Source organism: Trachypithecus francoisi, unplaced genomic scaffold (genome assembly GCF_009764315.1).
Source record: "Trachypithecus francoisi isolate TF-2019V2 unplaced genomic scaffold, Tfra_2.0 Lachesis_group6, whole genome shotgun sequence".
Lineage (NCBI taxonomy): Eukaryota > Metazoa > Chordata > Mammalia > Primates > Cercopithecidae > Trachypithecus > Trachypithecus francoisi.
Window position 1 is genome coordinate 65,815,597 of NW_022681471.1, and position 22,708 is coordinate 65,838,304.

Below are 22,708 nucleotides of genomic sequence, written 5' to 3' on the forward strand. Positions count from 1 at the left end.
TCTGTAGGTTTTCTGTTTACTCTGTTGATAGTTTTTTTTGTTATTTTGTGTTTTTTTTGTTTGTTTTTTGTTTTTGCTGTGCAGAAGCTCTTTAGTTTAATTAGGTCCCAGTTGTCAATTTTTGTTTCTGTTGCAATTGTTTTTGAGGAATTAGTCATAAATTCTTTATAACTTGATTTCTTTATAAACATTTCTCTCTTCAGTACTTCCATGTAATAGACAGATGGCAGTCTAACAATAGACTCTGACTTCTCTTAAGAAATCAGGGGAATAGTGAAAATTAAACTACAAAATTTCTCTTCTCATTCTTCTCTTCTGTTACACCATAAAAGCAGTTTACTATCAGTGTTCATCTTCTGAATAGATATAAAGAATATTTTTATCAGAATAATACATTATTATAGTGTAATTTAAGGCAGTGAAAAGTTCCTGTATCTCCTTCCCCGCTGCCCCAATCTGCCTTTTCCACATAAATTCCTCGGTCTCTCATATGTTAGTTAAAAATATATAAAGTTTACATGTTCCTGGAAATTATTTTCTTAAAATACTCTTGTTGAATTTTTTTCTCATAACTTATGGCTAGGAGGAGCAGAAGAGTAGACCAGTCAGTGTGCATTGTCCTGTGCTATAAATGGGTTATGTAAGAGTATACTGAGATTTTTTTTTTTTAAGTGTACTGAGATATTGATCCTTCATCACTTGGGAGTACAATTGGAATGTGAGGCAGCTGGTTTGCCTCCATAAATGAGTAGTCTCTTCTATTTTTCCTGGTCTACTATATAAGCATTAACAGTTTTTACATATGCCATAATGTGAATGGGTTGGAAAGCACTGGGGGCAGAATGTAGGAGGCTACGTGTCATGAGCCCGAAAACATGCAGGGAAGGCCATCAGTTCCAAAAGACAAATTTTGACCACTTGTCTAGGATTTTTGTTTCATTTCAGTTGTGTGCAATCAAATATAAGTCATTTGTATATGGATATATTTTATATATTTTTGTAGCTTATGTACCTGTATAGTATATTAGAAGCATTCTCCAGAACTAATAGATAATAAGAATTTATTTTTTTCTTTGCATCTGAGTTAACTCCATATAAAACGGAGTGGATCATAATGTATGGATATACATAGCTGGTACTGTATAACTTTAAAAAAATTACTTTCTTACAGTAAATATAAGAAAATCTGAATAAGAAGTATTAAGGGGCTAGTCCGCCTCCTTAGCGCAGTAGACAGCACGTCGGTCTCAAAATCTGAGGGAAGTATTAAGGGGCTAGTCCGCCTCCTTAGCGCAGTAGACAGCACGTCGGTCTCAAAATCTGAGGGAAGTATTAAGGGGCTAGTCCGCCTCCTTAGCGCAGTAGACAGCACGTCGGTCTCAAAATCTGAGGGAAGTATTAAGGGGCTGACAATGTTGTACCTGGAATTTGAAATGGATATTAAATAATTAACTAGCTATAATTGTGCTACAATATGATTTTTGCCACATATTTTATTTTCACATCAAAGAGTTACTGTTTGCTTTAATCCTTTTGTAGTAGCTTTCTCATTTTTCTGAGAAGCAGCATCTTGAATGAGTCATTTAAGTTTAGCTTACATCATCCCCATTTCTGTGTTTTAAATGTTTATTAGAAGGAGAGTTTGTGATCACGAAATGACTATGTAAATTACTTCAAAGTGTAGATTTATTATTACTTAAGTATTTTTAGAGTAAGCTTCATTGGTAAGCATTTGCATTTTAAAACGTGTGTAATTAATTGTATAGATATAAACTTTTGTGACAGAATCCTTGTATATGATGTAGAGCCATAATATTAGTACTAATATACCATATTTATTCACTCAACAGATATTTATAAAGTGCTTACTATATGCCCAGACATAAGGAGGGAACTGATAAGCCTAAATGGTAATTGAAGAAGGTATGCTATGGAAATCCTAGGGAGATGCTAGTCTTGAGACTAGCAGCTTTGATTTTCATTTATCCAGGGACAGAATTTGAGACTTCAAGCCCTCTATAAGTTGGAGAGTTCTCTGACCCCTTCTCAAAGCCGAATCCCTTTAAAGTTTACAATCCCATGGACAATTCAGGGAGTTGACAAGGAAGTTTATCTATTTCAGCCGGGGCTCTTGGTTGGGAAAAATAGTTTCATTGAATTTACGGTCATGACCTTTACCTCACATACTTTATGGTTTGAATTTATGTTACTCATATATTCTAAAAAAATCCTAAGCTGAAATATTAACTTCACAAGTAATTCTCAGTTGGTGATTCCCTAGAGACCTGGTAGAATCAAATGTAGAATCACTCTGGAATAATATGACGTTAACTAGGGCTACCTAGAAATTTCACAGATTGTAGCTACACCTGAGAAAATAACCTTAGGAAAAGCTAGGAACAGAAAGTATTAGTAGGCAACCTGAGGAAAGTTAGCATACAAAATAAATGGCATGATTAGATTCTCAAGAACTTCTGATGATAGAAGTATTTGATAAAGACTATACATATGTCTAAAATGATATTTTAAAATTCCTAATCATAACTTTATGCCAGAAAATTTAAAACTTAAAATACACCGTATTTAAGAAAAATATACTCAGCAATTAGCATTCATTGCAGTCATTTCCTATTAGCCAAAAACAAGAAATAATCTAGATGTCTATGAGGAGAACTAATAAATGATAGTGTATTCATGCAGTGGAATACTGCATGGTAGTTAGAATGATTGAACGGGAACTCCATGACAAGCATGAGTAAGTCTCGCTTTGAGTGAAAAAGTAATTTGTAGGATTTTACAAACAGTATAGCCATTTGTACAGTTTAGTGATACACATGCAGTAAAAAACATAAAACATATGCAAAAAAGGGTAAATATATAATTTAGGGGTTTAGTTACCTGTTGGAAAAGAAGGAAGGAAAGAGAATGGGATCATGTAGGATCTTATATTAGGCTTCGGATTATTAGGCTTCAGCTTCATCCGAAGTTTTAACAGTGTTAAAATTTGATGAAGATGGAATGTGGAAGCACATTTGTTTCTTATCTCTTATATACTTTTCTGAGTATTTAAATTTTTGTAACAAAAATATATTTTAAAATACTTTGTATTAAAAAGCAATTGGGAAAGTGTATAAACATGCTAAACCTGCATATTTCTTATTTTGAATCAAACTATGTTTAAATCTTTAATAAATTATTTTATGCTACTTTCTCCTTCCACCTTTCATAGTCAAAGTTTGTGAGGAAAATATATAAGAACAAAATCATTTACTATGATATGCCGATTCTGGGGTCAATTCTTGTTGGTGGTTTCCAGATCCTAGTAGCACAGTGAAATGTTTCTACCCCCAAGGTCTTTTTCTGTCGTGATGACTGAGCCTTTCCATCTCTGTTGATTCCTGTCTCATGGAGTATGTTTGGGGGCGTTTTACTCTCTTAGGGCCTGGTGGGACGGGATGGTTTCTCATCTCTTTGGGTCTCTGTCTTTCTGAGCTCTACTCCTACCACGAGGGTTTGTCTCTTACACTTGCACTCTCTCAGAGTCAATCTCTTGCTTGTTCTCTTGTTTGGCATCTCCTTCCTTTCCCTTTTTCTATCTAGAGCTCACTCTTCTGGGATAGTCTCTGTCTTTCTGTGCTGTATGTGTGTGTGTGCCTGCCTGTGTCTTTTTTCCCTCCCCTCTCCCAAGTCCCCATCAGTTTCTTACTTTCTTACTCTCCCCATGGGTAGGTCTTTTTCTGTCTCTCTTGCCTCTCTTCCCATTTCTTTTCTAATTTACCTACTTATGTTCCATTTGTCTTATTTAGGTAAAGCTACTTCCTCTTCTAATCCAAGCAGCCCAGCTCCAGACTGGTACAAAGATTTTGTTACAGATGCTGATGCTGAGGTTTTAGAGCATTCTGGAAAAATGGTACTTCTCTTTGAAATTCTTCGAATGGCAGAGGAAATTGGGGATAAAGTGTAAGTGCTTTACCATATTTATTATATAAATGAATCTTTTGATAATGTTTTTATTGCTTAAACAATGTATTTGAACAAATCTGTTGCTTTTCCTTCCTTCCTAAAATGTGATTTATTTGATCATTATAGTGCTAGGCCAATACAGGCAACTATCTTTTTTGTAAGCCACTAGTTCTGATTGCATATTCAGGTTATTTCTTCAGTGTAAATTTTTGCTTCTAGCTATTTCAACTTGAACTTATTTCCTTGGGTAGAGCTCTTAGTGGAAATTTGTGTTTCTCCATCTTCAAAATCATTTTTCGGTTTATGTAGTGTGGCTTCTACCCTGTTGCTTTACTGAGATTTCCCCCTGTAAAGTCACTAGTGACCTTCTAATCCTCAAATCCAGTGGACATCTCTCAGGCTGTATTTTATTTCACCTGCTTGATTATTCTTTATTCTTCTTCTTTTTTTTTTTTCTTCATCACGAGACAGAGTCTTGCTCTGTTGCCCAGGCTGGAGTACAGCGGCACAATCACGGCTTACTGCAGTCTTGACCTCCCAGGCTCAGGTGATCCTTCCACCTCAGCCTCTCCAGTAGCTGGGATCACAGGCACATGCCACCATACCCAGCTAGTTTTTTTATTTTTAGCAGGGACAGGGTTTCACTGTTTTTGCCCAGGCTGGTCGTGACCTCTTGAGCTCAAGTAATCTGCGTGCCTCAGCCTCCCAAAGTGCTGGGATTACAGGTGTGAGCCACCACACTCAGCCCAATTATTCTTTCTTTATCATTTATTCTTTGTTTTTTGTTCCACTTCTAACATTTTTGCCCATTCCCTTCTTTGCATCTTCACTCCCTTTGAGATGGAGTTTTGCTGTTGTTGCCCAGGCTGGAGTGCAATGGTGCGATCTCGGCTCGCCGCAACCTCCACCTCCCAGGTTCAAGTGATTCTCCTGCGTCAGCCTCCTGAGTAGCTGGGATTACACGCACGCACCACCATGCCCAGCTAATTTTGTATTTTTAGTAGAGACAGAGTTCCTTCTTGTTGGTCAGGCTGGTCTCGAACTCCTGACGTCAGGTGATCCGCCTGCCTCAGCCTCCCAAAGTGCTGGGATTACAGGCATGAGCCACCACACCTGGCCTCCAAAAACATATTTTTTAAAGTTTTGAACCAGACTTATTGTCTAGGCTGCTAGGTCCCAACATCTGATTATAAACGATTTTTAAAAGGTATCTGAGATGCTTTTTGTTTTTTCGGTTTTTTTTTTTTTGAGACGAGGTTTTGCTCTTGTTATCCAGGCTGGAGTGCAGCAGTGCAATCTCAGCTCACTGAAATCACCTCTGCTTCCTGGGTACAAGTGATTCTCCAGCCTTGCCTCCTGAGTAGCTGGGATTACAGGCACACACCATCATGCCCAGCTAATTTTGTATTTTTAATAGAGACATGGTTTCACCATGTTGGCCCGGCTGGTCTTGAACTTCTGACCTCAGGTGATCCACCTGCCTCAGCCTCCCAAAATGCTGGGATTACAGGTGTGAGCCACCGCGCTCAGCTTGAGATGCTTTCAATAAAATTTTTAAATAAGGCTAAAATAATCTTTTATGTTTAAAAAAATCTCAAAATATGGTCTCAGAAACAAAAGAGTTCTTCATATTGTCTGCAACTGGAAAAGGTTAATAGAGAGAACCATTCGTATAGACATTTAATCCTAACAACTTTTTTCCTTTTTCACTGTAAGACTTCTCTGAGTTCAGTGGTTCCCAGAACCAGCCTTAATTACTAACTGACTAAAATCAACCTGTTTCCAGTATAGAAACCCAGATTACAGATTAATTCCAATTAATAATTAATATTTCTAAGACTTTAAGTTTCTCACTTACAGGAACTTTCAAGAACTTAATTTGTAGCTTAGAAATAATTGATTCAATTATGTTTTTGATTTTGGGAAAGATAAACTACTGAGGGGTCAAAGCATAGGCCTTGGTCATTTGAGCTGAGCACCAGGAATCAATTCATTTTCTTACCAGCATTCTAGACGTAGTTAACTGGGAGATACTAGACTCTGACAGTGTGGAGCTCAGGAAGTCATACAATAAAAAACACTTATGTGGTTAACTCCAACAGCCGTTTCATAGCTTCAGTTTTCTGTTCTACTAAATCTGAAGATATGTAGCAGGGAATGTTGAAGGATCTTCAGGAGTCATAAGCACCTTCATCTCCTATAGTATAGCTTTTAGAATAAAAATAAAACTTAAAGCATACTTGCCACAGGTATATTGTTTCTTGTATACTGATCTACTTTCTTTGCATATATAAAGGACAATAGAAGACCTCTTATATTCTTTTTCGAGATTTTTTCCTTTTTTAGTATATAAGTATGTTATAAATTCTCACCAGTGGGTTAGACCAGAATAATAATTTTAGAACTATTTCTCAGAGCCCCTGCAAATTGATGACCAAGAGGAGTGGGTAAGGGCATAGTAACATTTTTCCTCCTTCTCCCACAATGCCTAAAACAGCTTGCTTTTATAATTTATTTTATTTGAACTCTACACAAAACTTGATGTGAACAAATAGTTTTCATGGCTAAAAAGGAGTTAGAAAATTACTAGGGCAGAGAATCAGGAATTTGCAGACTTATTTGAAATGTAATGACAAAGTGTTATAGAATGCATGTAATTTTAAATTACTGAAATACTTGTAATAGGAAAACTTTTTACATTCTCTAAACAGTGTCTTTTGTAGAGCAGAAGTTTTAAATTTTGATGAAGTCTAATTTATCAACTTTTAAAGCAATCATACTTTGTGTCATGTGTAAATAATTTTTTGCCTAACCCATGTTATGAAGATTTTCTTCTGTGTTCTTCTAAATATTGTTTTTACAGTTAGATTTATGCTCCATTTTAAGTTATTTTTTGCAAAAAGTATGCAGTTTAGGTTGAAGTTCACTTTTTTCCATGTGGATGTTCAGTGTTACCAAGACCTTTTTTTTTTTTTTTTCCTTTGAGACAGAGTCTTGCTCTGTTGCCCAGGCTGGAGTGCAGTGGCGCAATCTTGGCTCACTGCAAAGTCCGCCTCCTGGGTTCACGCCATTCTCCTGCCTCAGCCTCCCGAGTAGCTGGGACTACAGGCGCCCACCACCACGCCCAGCTAATTTTTTTGTATTTTTAGTGGAGACGGGGTTTCACCTCGTTAGCCAGGATAGTCTTGATCTCCTGACCTTGTGATCCGCCAGCCTCAGCCTCCCGAAGTGCTGGGATTGTAAAAGCGTGAGCCACCGTGCCCGGCTACCAAGACCATTGTTTAAAACACTATCCTTTTACCATTGAGATGCCTGGGCCCTACAATTAATTATACTATGTGGCTCTCTGTCTGGATTCTATTCTGTTCTGTTGATCTGTGCCTGTCCCTTTACCGGTACTACACTGTCTTGGTTACTGTAACTTTGTAAGTATTGAAATCATGAAGAGTCAGCCCTCCAACTTTGTTTTTCTTTTTCAGAATTGTCTTCCCTCCTCTGATGTGGCATTCTCATATACATTTTACAATCACCATGTAATGTCTACAAAAAAATCCTGCTGGGATTTTTGTTGCAATTGTGTTAAATTTGTAGATCGATTTAGGAAGAAGTGATATCTTTACTAGGAATCTTCTAATCCATAAACACTAATCTGTTTTTTTAGTCTTGTTTTCAGCCAGTCCCTCATATCTCTGGACTTGATTGAAGATTTTCTTGAATTAGCTAGTAGGAGAAGACAGAAGATAAAGATAAACCCCTTATTTATAAAGGTGAGCTACAAATATTTCTGTATCATAATTTTTAAATACTGATTTAAACATACCATACAAACATTTTAACAACAGAAGAAACAAAACTACCCAGAGTCTCACAACACTAACATATCAACTTTTTTTTTGCAATGTCTCTTTGTCCTTATCCATATGTATGTGTAGCATTTTTCAAAATAAAATTGTATTGTTTATATTTGAGGTTTACAACATGGTATTATGGGATACATATAGATAGTATAATGGTTACTGTAGTGAAGCAAATGAACATATCTATCATCTCTCATAGTTTTTTTGATGACAAGAGCAGCTTATATCAACTTACTTAAGAAAAATTCCTAATACAGTAGTCTTTGATGTTGAAATTGTAGGATAAATTAAAATTTTTTGGTTTCTAAAGCAGTTTTATTGAGAGATAATTCACATCCTGTACAATTCACCCATTTAAAGTATGGAACACAATGGTTTTAATATATTTATTCACAGAGATGTGCAAATATCACTAGAGTCAGTTTTTGAACATTTTAATCACTACCAAATAAAACCCTGTACCCTTTAACTAGTACTCCCCTACCTAGCCCAAAACTCCCTCACATAAGCAACCACTAATCTCCTTTATGTTTCTAATAGATTGATATATTCTGGACCAGACGTATAAATGGAAACATGTAATATGTGGCCTTGATAGATATTAGGGTTGTTCTTACCTTTCAGCTGTTGTGAATAGTACTGTTGTGTATATTTGTTATACAAGTTTTCATTTATTTAAACAAATGGCAATACCGAACTTTTCTACACTGCCTGTACTATTTCAGTCCTACCAGCAATGTACAAGCATTTCAGTTTCTCCACATTCTTATCAACACTTGTTATTTTTCATTTTTGTTTTTATTATAACCATCCTAATGATTGTAAAGTGATATCTTATGATTTTAATTTTCATTTCTCTAATGACTAATAATGTTGAACATCTTTTAATGTACTTGTTGGCTATTTCTTTATCTTCTTTGGAAAAATGGATATACAGGTCCTTTGCCCATTTTTGAATTGGATTGCTTATCTTTTTGTTGTTGAAATGTAAGTGTTTTAAAACATATATTCTACATACTAGGCCCTTATATATATGATTTGCAAATATTTTCTGTCATTCTATGGGTTGTCTTTTGCTTTCATTAAAAAAAAAAAAAGGTTCCTGTGATCTGTATCACTTTCTTTTATTTATTTATTTTTAATTTTTTGTAGAGATGAGGTTTCCCTCTATTTGCCCAGACTGGTCTTAAACTCCTGGGCTCAAGCAGTCCTCCCTCATTGGCCTCCCACAGTGCTGGGATTACAGGTGTGAGCCACCATACCTGGCCATCTGTTGATTTCTTGAGTGTGTCCTCTGATGCACAAAAATATTTTATTTTGTTGACCTCCAATTTATTTTTTCTTTTGTTGCTTGTGCTTTTAGTGTCATATCTAAGAAACCATTTCGAAATAAAAAGTTTTCAAGATTTAACCCCTGTGTTTGCTTAAAAGAGTTTTATAGTTTTAGTCCTTGCACTGAGGTCTTTGATCCATTTTGAGTTAATTTTTATGCATGATATGAGGTAAAGGCTCAACTTCAATCTTTTGCTGTGGTTATCCATTTGTCCCAGGACTGTTTGTTGAAAAAAATATTCTTTCTTTATTGAATGGCTTTTGTCACTCTTATTAAAAAGGAATTGATGATGGAGATACATATTTGTTTCCTAACCCTCAATTCTATTCCGTTGATCTATATGTCAGTCCCTGTGCTAATACTGCACTATTTCATTACCATCCCTTTGAAAGTAATGTTGAAATTGGAAAGTGTGGCTATTCCAGATCTCTTGGAATTCCACATCAACCTTAGAATCCCCTATAAATTTTTACAAAGAAGTCAGCTTAGATGCTAATAGGGATTGTGTTGAATGTATGGTAATTTTAGGAAGTACTGCCATCTTAATAATATTAGTCTTATCCATGAACATGGGGTGTTTTGCCATTTATTTAGGTCTTTTATTTATTTCACCAATATTTTATATTTTGCAGAGTATACATTTTACACTTTTGTTAAATGTATTTGTATATATTTTATTTCTGAGGCTGAGTGAAATTTGTTCTTAGTGAATTCTTTAGGATTTTTGTATACAAGATCATGTCATCTGCAATTACAGATAATTTCCTTTCTAATCTGAATGCCTTTTATTTGTTCGCTTATCCAGTTACCCTGGTTAAAACCTCAAGTACAATGTTGAGTTAAAGTGGCAAGAGCTGACATCCTTGTCTTGTCTCTAATCATAGTGTGAAGGAATCCAGTTTTTCAGCATTTTGTATGATGTTAGTTTCATAGATACTGTTTATCAAGTTGAGGAAATAATCTTCTCTTTCTAGTTTGTTGAATGTGTTTATCATGAAAGAGTGTGACATACTATCTTGATTTCTCTGCAGCTATTGAGATGATCATGTCATGTTCCCCCCCCCCCCATTCTATTAACATAGTGTATTACTTTGATTTTCAAATGTTAAACCAACCTTGCATACCTGGGATAAATCCCACTTATCATGGTGTATAATTCTTTTTATATGGTCCTGGATTCAGTTTGCTAGTGTTTTTTGTTGTTGGCAATGGAATGTTTTAATTGCTTTTTTGGTACTGATTATGAAAGTATTATATCTTGCATATATAATATTGGCTGTATAATATTCCATCATATGGCTGTACATAACTTACTTAATCATTTGATTGCTTTTTCTAATTTTTCAACTTTTTTTTAGAGACAGGGTCTCACTCTGTCACCCAAGCTGAAGTGCAGTCAAGCAGTCTTGGCTCACTGCAGCCTCTGCCTCCTCTGTTCAAGTGATTCTTGTGCCTCAGCCTCCTGAGTAGCTGGGATTACAGGTGTGTGCCACCACGCCTGGCTAATTTTTGTAGTTTTTGTAGAGATGGGGTTTTTGCCGTGTTGGCCAGGTCTTGAACTCCTGGCCTCAAGTGATCTGCCCACCTTGGCCTCTTAAAGCACTGGAATTATAGGCGTGAGCTACCACATCTGGCCTAATTTTTTAACATTTTAAATTTTTGTACATAAATTTATATCTGCATTTTAAACTTTTTTGCTTAAGATAGATTCCTAAGAGGAGAAATCATTTACCAACAGGTATGATCTTTTTTAGGCCTTTTGAAACATTGTCAACTTACTTTCCAGAACAGTTGGATTAGTACTCCTAGTAGCAATCCTTGAATGATCACTACACCATTGCCATAATAACTAAAACCTTTCTTAATAGGTGAATAATGATATCTTGTATTTGTTTTAATTTGCATTTATTTTATAACCAGTAATATAGATTGTCTCTGCTAATCTCTTCTTGCTTTTACTGCGGACTGATGACTATGTTTCTGTCTGCCTGCAATGCTCTCTCCACCCACACTGTCTTCACCTGATTAATTCCTATCCATTCTTCATCTTTCATGTCCAGTGACACTCCTCAGTACTGACTTTCCTCCTCCTGACTCCAATAATATGTCTGATTTTTTCCTTGTAATTTTTGTGGGTACATGGTAGGTGTTACGTATTCATGGGTTACATGAGATATTTTGATATATGCATGCAATGGTAATAATTACATCAGGGTAAATGGGATATCTGTCATTTCAAACATTTATCCTTTGTGATACAGAAAATCCAATTATACTCTTTTAGTTATTTAAAAATATACAATTAAATTATTTTTGACAGTAGTCACCCTGTTATGCTAACAAATACTAATTCTTATTCATTCCAACTATATATTTGTACCTATTAACCATCCGTACTTCCACCCCAACCACCCACTACCCTTCCCAGCCTGTGGTAACCATCCTTCTACTCTGTATCTCCATGAGTTCAATTATTTTTATTTTTAGATCCCACAAATAAATGACAACATGCAAAGTTTGTCTTTCTCTGTCTGGCTTATTTCACTTAATGACCTCCAGTTCATCCATGTTGTTGTAAATGACAGGATCTTTCTCTTTTATGGCTGTATACTACTCCATTGTATGTATCACATTTTCCTTATCCATTCATCTATTGATGGACACTTAGGTTGTCTCCAAGTCTTGGCTGTGAATAGTGCTACAATAAACATGAAAGTGCAGATATGTCTTCGATATACCGATTTCCATTATTTTGGGTATATACCTAGGAGTGGGATTGCTGGATTCTTTTTTTTTTTTTTTTTTTTTTTTTGGTGGGGGGAGACAAGGCCTTGCTCTGTCACCTAGGCTGGAGTACAGTGGTGTGGTCTTGGCTCACTGCAACCTCCACCTCCTGAGTTCAAGGGATTCTCCCACCTCAGCCTCCCCAGTAGCTGGGACTACAGGCGTGCACTACCACGCCCAACTAAGTTTTGTATTTTTTGGTAGAGACAGGGTTTCGCCATGTTGGCCAGGCTGGTCTCAAACTCCTGACCTCAGGTTATCTGCCTGCCTTGGCCTCCCAAAATGCTGGGATTACAGAAGTGAGCCACTGCGTCTGACCGGGATTGGTGGATTCTATGGTAGCTCTATTTTTAATTTTTTGAGGAACCTCTTAACTGTTCTCCATAGTGGTTTTACTAATTTATATTCCCACCAACAGTATACAAGAGTTCCCTTTTCTCCAAGTCCTCTCTAGTATTTGTTACTCCCTGACTTTTGGATAAAAGCCAAGTTAACTGGGGTGGGAAGATATCTCATTGTTTGATTTGCATTTTTCTGATGATAAATGATGTTGAGCACCTTTTCCTGTACCTGTTTGCCATCGGTATGTCTTCTTTTGAGAAATGACTATTATTTTGTCGATTTTAAAATCAGATTATTAGATTTTTTTCCTGTAGAGTTATTTGAGTTCTTTATACCAGTTATTAATCGCTTGTCAGATAGGTAGTTTGCATATATTTTCTCCCATCCTGTGGGTTGTCTCTTCACTTTGTTGACTGTATCCTTTGTTGTGCAGAAGCTTTTTAACCTGATGAAATCACATTTGTCCATTTTTGCTTTTGTTGCCTCTGCTTGTCGGGTATTACTCAAAAAATCTTTGCCTAGTCCAATGTCCTGGAGAGTTTCCCCAATGTTTTCCTGTAGTAGATTTACAGTTTGAGGTCTAAGGTCTTTAATCCATTTAGGTCTTTAATCCATTTAGACTTGAGTTTTATATATGATGAGAGATAAGAGTCTAGTTTTGTTCTCCTGTGTATGGATATCCAATTTTTTCCCAGCACCATTTGCTGAAGAGACTGTCTTTTCCCCAGGGTATACTCATGGCAACTTTGTCAAAAATGAGTTCACTGCAGATGTATGCATTTATCTCATGGTTCTCTATTGTGTTGATGTATGTGTTTTTGTGCCAGTACCATAATGTTTTGGTTACTATAGTTCTGTAGTATAAAGTCAGGTAATGTGATTCTTCCAGTTTTGTTCTTTTGGCCTAGTATAGCTTTGGCTATTTTGGGTCTTTTATGCTTCCATATAAATTTTACGGTTGGTTTTTGTATTTCTGTGAAGAATGTCACTGGTATTCTATACAGATTGTATTGAATCTAGATTGCTTTGGGTAGTATGGACATTTTAATAATATTGATTCTTCCAGTCCCTGAACCTGGAATATCTCTCTATGATTTTGTGTCTTCAGTTTCTTTCAGTATTGTTTTATAGTTTTCACTGTAGAGATCTTTCACTTCTTTCGTTAATTCCTAAGTATTTTATTTATAGCTATCGTACATGGGATTACTTTCTTGATGTCTTAAAATTTTTTTTTTAATTTGTAAGTTTCTTTATTTCTCTTTCAGGTTGTTTGCTGTTGGTATATAGAAATGCTATTGATTTGTGTGTGTTGGGTTTATATCCTACCATTTCATAGAATCTCTTTATCATTTCTAATAGTTTTCTGGTAGAGTTTTCAGATTTTTCCAAGTTAAGATCAGATCATCTGCAAACAAGGATAATTTGATTTTTTTCTTTCCAATGTTGATACCCCTTATTTCTTGTTCTTGTCTAATTACTCTACCTAGGACTTCCACTAGTGTGTTTAATAACAGTGATGGAAGTGGGGCATCCTTGTCATGTTCTTGAACTTAGAGGAAAGCCTTTTAATTTTTCTTTCTTTAGTATGATACTAGCTATGGGTCTGTCATAGATGGTTTTTATTATTTTGAGGTATGTTCCTTATGTACTTAGTGTTTTTAGTGTTTTTTCATAAAGGGATGTTGAATTTTGTCAAATACTTTTTTACCATGAATTGAAATGATCATATGGTTTTGTTTTTTGTTGTTTTTGTTTGTTTGTTTTTTGAGACAGAGTCTCGCTTTGTTGCCCAGGCTGGAGTGCAATGGTGTGATCTTGGCTCACTGCAATCTCTGCCTTCCAGGTTCAAGTGATTCTCCTGCCTCAGCCTCCCGAGTAGCTGGGATTACAGGTGTGTGCCACTGAGCCCAGCTAATTTTTGCATTTTTAGTAGAGACAAGGTTTCACCATGTTGGCCAGACTGGTCTTGAACTCCTGACCTCGAGTGATCCACCTGCTTCGGCCTCCCAGAGTGCTGGGATTATAGACGTGAGCCACCACGCCCAGCCGATCATATGGTTTTTGTCTTTCATTCTGTTGATATGATGTATCACATCAATTTGTATATGTTGAACCATTCTTGCACCCCTGGGATAAGCCCCAGTTGGTCATGATGGATGATCATTTCATTATTGAATTCAGTTTGCTACTTTTTTGTTCAGGATTTTTACATCAGTATTCACCAGTGATATTGGCTTATAGTTTAAATTTTTTTATGTGTGTTTATCTGGTTTTGTTATCAGGGTAATACTGGCCTTGTAAAATGAGTTTGGAAGTATTCTCTTCTCTACTTTTCAGAATATTTTGAGTAGGATTGGTCTTACTTCTTATTTAAATGTTTGATAGAATTCAGCAGTGAAGCTGTCGGGTCCTGGGATTTTCTTTGCTGGTGACTTTTTATTATGGCTTCAATCTCATTACTTTTTATTGGTCTGTTCAAGTTTTAGATTTCTTCACGGTTCAATCTTGGTAGGTTGTATGTGTCTAGAAATTTCCCATTTCTTCTAGGTTTTCCAATTTATTGGCATATAGTTGCTGATAATAGTAACTAATGATTCTTTGAATTTCTGCGGTAACAGTTGTAATGTCTTTATTTTCATCTCTGATTTTACTTATTTGGATCTTCTCTCTTTTTTGCTTAGTCTATCTAAAAGTTTGTCAATTTCATTTATTTTTTTCAAAAGGCCAGTTTTTTGTTTCGTTGATCTTTTGTATTGTTTTCTTTATTTCAAGTTTATTTATTCCTGCTCTGATCTTTATTTTTCTTCTACTAATTCTGGGCTTGGTTTGTTCTTGCTTTTCTAATTCTTCTCTTTTCTCTTTTTTTCTTTTTTTTTGAGACAAGGTCTCGCTTTGTCGCCCAGGCTGATAGTGGCACAATCTTGGCTCACTGCAACCTCCGCCTCTCAGGTTCAAACGATTCTTCTGCCTCAGCCTCCTGAGTAGCTGGGATTACAGGCGCCCGCCGCCACACCCGACTACTTTTTGTATTTTTTTATTTTTTTATTTTTTTATTTTATTTTATTTTATTTATTTATTTTTTTTTTAATTATACTTTAAGTTCTAGGGTACATGTGCATGACGTTTATATCATGTATAACTCCCCAATGCAATCCCTCCCTCCTCCCCCCTCCCCATGATAGGCCCCAGTGTGTGATGTTCCCCTTCCCGAGTCCAAGTGATCTCATTGTTCAGTTCCCACCTATGAGTGAGAACATGCGGTGTTTGGTTTTCTCTTCTTGTGATAGTTTGCTAAGAATGATGGTTTCCAGCTGCATCCATGTCCCTACAAAGGACGCAAACTCATCCTTTTTTATGGCTGCATAGTATTCCATGGTGTATATGTGCCACATTTTCTTAATCCAGTCTGTCACAGATGGACATTTGGGTTGATTCCAAGTCTTTGCTATTGTGAATAGTGCCGCAATAAACAACGTGTGCATGTGTCTTTGTAGTAGAGTAATTTATAATCCTTTGGGTATATACCCAGTAGTGGGATGGCTGGGTCATATGGTACATCTAGTTCTAGATCCTTGAGGAATCGCCATACTGTTTTCCATAATGGTTGAACTAGTTTACAATCCCACCAACAGTGTAAAAGTGTTCCTATTTCTCCACATCCTCTCCAACACCTGTTGTTTCCTGACTTCTTAATGATTGCCATTCTAACTGGTGTGAGATGGTATCTCATTGTGGTTTTGATTTGCATTTCTCTGATGGCCAGTGATGATGAGCATTTTTTCATGTGTCTGTTGGCTGTATGGATGTCTTCTTTTGAGAAATGTCTGTTCATATCCTTTCCCCACTTTTTGATGGGGTGTTTGCTTTTTTTCTTGTATATTTGTTTGAGTTCTGGTAGATTCTGGATATTAGCCCTTTGTCAGATGAGTAGGTTGCAAAAATTTTTTCCCATTCTGTAGGTTGCCTGTTCACTCTGATGGTAGTTTCTTTGGCTGTGCAAAAGCTCTTTAGTTTAATTAGATCCCATGTGTCAATTTTTGCTTTTGCTGCCGTTGCTTTTGGTGTTTTAGACATGAAGTCCTTGCCCATGCCTATGTCCTGAATGGTACTACCTAGATTTTCTTCTAGGGTTTTTATGGTATTAGGTCTAACATTTAAGTCTCTAATCCATCTTGAATTAATTTTCGTATAAGGGGTAAGGAAAGGATCCAGTTTCAGCTTTCTACTTATGGCTAGCCAATTTTCCCAGCACCATTTTTAAATAGGGAATCCTTTCCCCATTTCTTGTTTCTCTCAGGTTTGTCAAAGATCAGATGGCTGTAGATGTGTGGTATTATTTCTGAGGACTCTGTTCTGTTCCATTGGTCTATATCTCTGTTTTGGTACCAGTACCATGCTGTTTTGGTTACTGTAGCCTTGTAGTATAGTTTGAAGTCAGGTAGCGTGACGCCTCCAGCTTTGTCCTTTTGACTTAGGATTGTCTTGGCAATGCGGGCTCTTTTTTGGTTCCATATGAACTTTAAAGCCGTTTTTTCCAATTCTGTGAAGAAAGTCATTGGTAGCTTGATGGGGATGGCATTGAATCTATAAATCACCTTGGGCAGTATGGCCATTTTCACGATATTGATTCTTCCTATCCATGAGCATGGTATGTTCTTCCATTTGTTTGTGTCCTCTTTGATTTCACTGAGCAGTGGTTTGTAGTTCTCCTTGAAGAGGTCCTTTACATCCCTTGTAAGCTGGATTCCTAGGTATTGATTCTCTTTGAAGCAATTGTGAATGGAAGTTGATTCCTGATTTGGCTCTCTGCTTGTCTGTTACTGGTGTATAAGAATGCTTGTGATTTTTGCACATTAATTTTGTATCCTGAGACTTTGCTGAAGTTGCTTATCAGCTTAAGGAGATTTTGGGCTGAGACAATGGGGTTTTCTAAATATACAATCATGTCATCTGCAAACAGGGACAATTTGACTTCTTCTTTTCCTAACTGGATACCCTTGATTTCTTTCTCTTGCCTGATTGCCCTAGCCAGAACTTCCAACACTATGTTGAATAGGAGTGGTGAGAGAGGGCATCCCTGTCTTGTGCCAGTTTTCAAAGGGAATTTTTCCAGTTTTTGCCCATTCAGTATGATATTAGCTGTGGGTTTGTCATAAATAGCTCTTATTATTTTGAGGTACGTTCCATCAATACCAAATTTATTGAGCGTTTTTAGCATAAAGGGCTGTTGAATTTTGTCAAAAGCCTTTTCTGCATCTATTGAGATAATCATGTGGTTCTTGTCTTTGGTTCTGTTTATATGCTGGATTACGTTTATTGATTTGCGAATGTTGAACCAGCCTTGCATCCCAGGGATGAAGCCCACTTGATCATGGTGGATAAGCTTTTTGATGTGCTGCTGAATCCGTTTGCCAGTATTTTATTGAGGATTTTTGCATCGATGTTCATCAGGGATATTGGTCTAAAATCTCTCTTTTTGTTGTGTCTCTGCCAGGCTTTGGTATCAGGATGATGTTGGCCTCATAAAAAGAGTTAGGGAGGATTCCCTCTTTTTCTATTGATTGAAATAGTTTCAGAAGGAATGGTACCAGCTCCTCCTTGTACCTCTGGTAGAATTCAGCTGTGAATCCATCTGGTCCTGGACTTTTTTTGGTGGGTAGGCTATTAATTGTTGCCTCAATTTCAGAGCCTGCTATTGGTCTATTCAGGGATTCAACTTCTTCCTGGTTTAGTCTTGGAGAGTGTAAGTGTCCAGGAAATTATCCATTTCTTCTAGATTTTCTAGTTGATTTGCGTAGAGGTGTTTATAGTATTCTCTGATGGTAGTTTGTATTTCTGTGGGGTCGGTGGTGATATCCCCTTTATCATTTTTTATTGCGTCTATTTGATCCTCTCTCTTTTCTTCTTTATTAGTCTAGCTAGCGGTCTGTCAATTTTGTTGATCTTTTCAAAAAACAACTCCTGGATTCATTGATTTTTTGGAGGGTTTTTTGTGTCTCTATCTCCTTCAGTTCTGCTCTGATCTTAGTTATTTCTTGCCTTCTGCTAGCTTTTGAATGTGTTTGCTCTTGCCTCTCTAGTTCTTTTAATTGTGATGTTAGAGTGTCAATTTTAGATCTCTCCTGCTTTCTCTTGTGGGCATTTAGTGCTATAAATTTCCCTCTACACACTGCTTTAAATGTGTCCCAGAGATTCTGGTATGTTGTATCTTTGTTCTCATTGGTTTCAAAGAACATCTTTATTTCTGCTTCATTTCGTTATGTACCCAGTAGTCATTCAGGAGCAGGTTGTTCAGTTTCCATGTAGTTGAGCGGTTTGGATTGAGTTTCTTAGTCCTGAGTTCTAGTTTGATTGCACTGTGGTCTGAGAGACAGTTTGTTATAATTTCTGTTCTTGTACATTTGCTGAGGAGCTTTTACTTCCAATTATGTGGTCAATTTTGGAATAAGTGCGATGTGGTGCTGAGAAGAATGTATATTCTGTTGATTTGGGGTGGAGAGTTCTATAGATGTCTATTAGGTCCGCTTGGTGCAGAGATGAGTTCAATTCCTGTATCCTTGTTAACTTTCTGTCTCGTTGATCTGTCTAATGTTGACAGTGGAGTGTTGAAGTCTCCCATTATTATTGTATGGGAGTCTAAGTCTCTTTGTAGGTCTCTAAGGACTTGCTTTATGAATCTGGGTGCTCCTGTATTGGGTGCATATATATTTAGGAGAGTTAGCTCTTCCTGTTGAATTGATCCCTTTACCATGTGTAATGGCCTTCTTGTCTCTTTTGATCTTTGATGGTTTAAAGTCTGTTTTATCAGAGACTAGGATTGCAACCCCTGCTTTTTTTTGTTCTCCATTTGCTTGGTAGATCTTCCTCCATCCCTTTATTTTGAGCCTATGTATGTCTCTGCATGTGAGATGGGTCTCCTGAATACAGCAGACTGATGGGTCTTGACTCTTTATCCAGTTTGCCAGTCTGTGTCTTTTAATTGGAGCATTTAGTCCATTGACATTTAAGGTTAATATTGTTATGTGTGAACTTGATCCTGTCATTATGATATTAACTGGTTATTTTGCTCGTTAGTTGATGCAGTTTCTTCCTAGCCTCGATGGTCTTTACATTTTGGCATGTTTTTGCAATGGCTGGTACCGGTTGTTCCTTTCCATGTTTAGGGCTTCCTTCAGGTCTCTTGTAAGGCAGGCCTGGTGGTGACAAAATCTCTAAGCATTTGCTTATCTGTAAAGGATTTTATTTCTCCTTCACTGATGAAGCTTAGTTTGGCTGGATATGAAATTCTGGGTTGAAAATTCTTTTCTTTAAGAACGTTGAATATTGGCCCCCACTCTCTTCTGGCTTGTAGAGTTTCTGCCGAGAGGTCTGCTGTTATTCTGATGGGCTTCCCTTTGTGGGTAACCCGACCTTTCTCTCTGGCTGCCCTTAAGATTTTTTCCTTCATTTCAACTTTGTGAATCTGGCAATTATGTGTCTTGGAGTTGCTCTTCTGGAGGAGTATCTTTGTGGCGTTCTCTGTATTTCCTGAATTTGAATGTTGGCCTGCCCTACTAGGTTGGGGAAGTTCTCCTGGATGATATCCTGAAGAGTGTTTTCCAACTTGGTTCCATTTTCCCCCTCACTTTCAGGCACCCCAATCAGACGTAGATTTGGTCTTTTTAACATAATCCCATACTTCTTGCAGGCTTTGTTCATTTCTTTTTCTTCTTTTTTCTTTTGGTTTTCTCTTCTCGCTTCATTTCATTCATTTGATCCTCAATCGCTGATACTCTTTCTTCCAGTTGATCGAGTCGGTTACTGAAGCTTGTGCATTTGTCACGTATTTCTCGTGTCATGGTTTTCATCTCTGTCATTTCGTTTATGATCTTCTCTGCATTAATTAATCTAGCTGTCAATTCTTCCACTTTTTTTTCAAGATTTTTAGTTTCTTTGCGCTGGGTACGTAATTCCTCCTTTAGCTCTGAGAGTTTGATGGACTGAAGCCTTCTTCTCTCATCTCGTCAAAGTCATTCTCTGACCAGCTTTGATCCGTTGCTGGCGATGGGCTGCGCTCCTTTGCAGGGGGAGATGCGCTCTTATTTTTTGAATTCCAGCTTTTCTGCTGCCCTGCTTTTCCCCATCTTTGTGGTTTTATCTGTCTCTGGACTTTGATGATGGGACGTACGGATGGGGTTTTGTATAGGTGTCCTTCCTGTTTGATAGTTTTCCGTCTGACAGTCAGAAGGACTGTCTGTTGGTCTTTGGAGATTGCTTGAGGTCCACTCCAGACCCTGTTTGCCTGGGTATCAGCAGCAGAGGTTGCCGAAGATAGAATATTGCTGAACAGCGAGTGTACCTGTCTGATTCTTTCTTTGGAAGTTTCCTCTCAGGGGTGACGCCACCCTGTGAGGTGTGGGGTGTCAGACTGCCCCTAGTGGGGGATGTCTCCCAGCTAGGCTACTCAGGGGTCAGGGACCCACCTGAGCAGGCAGTCTGTCCGTTCTCAGATCTCAACCTCCCGTTAGGAGATCCACGGCTCTCCCCAAAGCTGTCAGACAGAGTCGTTCGCGTCTGCACCGCCCCCGCTCTTTTCCCTAATGGGCTGCAGCTGTGCGCTGTCCGCAGAGGTAGAGTCTACAGAGACAGGCAGGCTTCCTTGAGCTGCTGTGAGCTCCACCCAGTTCGAGCTTCCCAGCGGCTTTGTTTACCTACTTAAGCCTCAGCAATGGCGGGCGCCCCTCCCCCAGCCTCGCTGCTGCCTTGCGGATAGATCGCCGCAGACGGCTGTGTTAGCAGTGAGGGAGGCTCCGTGGGCGTGGGACCCTCCCGGCCAGGTGTGGGATATATTCTCCTGGTGTGCCTGTTTCCTTAAAGCGCAGTATTGGGGTGGGAGTTACCCGATTTTCCAGGTGTTGTGTGTCTCAGTTCCCCTGGCTAGGAAAAGGGATTCCTTTCCCCCTTGCGCTTCCAGGTGAGGCGATGCCTCGCCCTGCTTCAGCTCACGCTGGTCAGGCTGCAGCAGCTGACCAGCACCGATTGTCCGGCACTCCCTAGCGAGATCCCCAGTACCTCAGTTGAAAACGCAGAAATCACCGGTCTTCTGTGTCGCTCGCGCTGGGAGTTGGAGACTGGAGCTGCTCCTATTCGGCCATCTTGCTCCGCCCCCCCTACTTTTTGTATTTTTAGTAGAGACAGGGTTTCACTATGTTGGCCTGGTTGATCTCAAACTCCTGACCTCAGGTGATCCACCCGCCTCAGCCTCCCAAAGTACTGTCATTACAGGCATGAGTCACTGCGAACGGCCTCTAATTCTTTAAGATGCCTTGTTAACATTGTTTATTTTCAGTTTTTCTGCTTTTTTGATACAGGCATTTATAGCTATAAGCTTTCCTCTTAGTACTGCTTTCCCTGTGTCTTATATTTTTTGGTATGTTCTGTTTCCATTATCTTTTTTTTTTTTTTTTTTTTTGAGGCAGAGTCTCGCTCTGTCGCCCGGACTGGAGTGCAGTGGCCGGATCTCAGCTCACTGCAAGCTCTGCCTCCCGGGTTTACGCCATTCTCCTGCCTCAGCCTCCCGAGTAGCTGGGACTACAGGCGCCTGCCACTTCGCCCGGCTAGTTTTTGTATTTTTAGTAGAGACGGGGTTTCACTGTGTTAGCCAGGATGGTCTCGATCTCCTGACCTCGTGATCCGCCCGCCTCGGCCTCCCAAAGTGCTGGGATTACAGGCTTGAGCCACCGCGCCCGGCCTCCATTATCATTTTTTAAAGAAAATTTTCAATTTCCTTCTTAATTCCTTCATTGGCCCACTGGTCATTCAGGAATGTGTTGTTTAAATTCTATGTATTTCTATAGTTTCTGAAATACCTCATTATTAATTTCTCCTTTTATTCCACTGTGGTAAGAGAAGATACTTGATATTATTTCAGGTTGTTTTTGATGTTTTAAGACTTGTTTTGTGACCTAACATATGGATGATCCACATGCTGAGGAGAAAGAATATATTCTGTAGCTGTTGGATGAAATGTTCTGTAAATATGTATTAGGTCCATTTGGTCTATAGTGTAGATGAAGTTCAATGTTTCTTAGTTGATTTTCTATGTGTAGTGTTGAAGTCTCCAGCTAGTATTGTATTGAGGTTTATCTCTCTCTTTAGCTCTAACAATATTTGCTTTATATATGTGGGTGCTCCAGTGTTGAGTGCATATATATTTTAAATTGTTATATCCTCTTGTGGAATTGAACTGTATCATTATGTAGTATCCGTCTTTGTCTCTTCTTACAGTTTTTGTCTTGAAATCTATTTTGTCCTATATAAGTATAGCTGTTCCTGCTCTTTTTTAGTTTCCATTGGCATGGAATATCTTTTCTTATCCCTTTATTTCAGTCTATGTGTATCTTTATAGGTGAAGTGTGTTCTTGTAGGCATCAGATCATTGGGTATTTTT

General features: G+C 38.0%; 1 protein-coding gene across 1 annotated transcript in view; it reads left to right on the top strand.

Annotated features, from left to right (window-relative positions):
* The window catches only part of ATRX (ATRX chromatin remodeler), a 331,194-nt gene that overhangs the window by 218,920 nt on the left and 89,566 nt on the right, over positions 1-22,708 (top strand). The window contains 3 exon segments of the mRNA XM_033201745.1: positions 3,807-3,960; positions 7,625-7,686; positions 7,689-7,730. Coding sequence (XP_033057636.1) covers positions 3,807-3,960; positions 7,625-7,686; positions 7,689-7,730 — 258 coding nt within the window.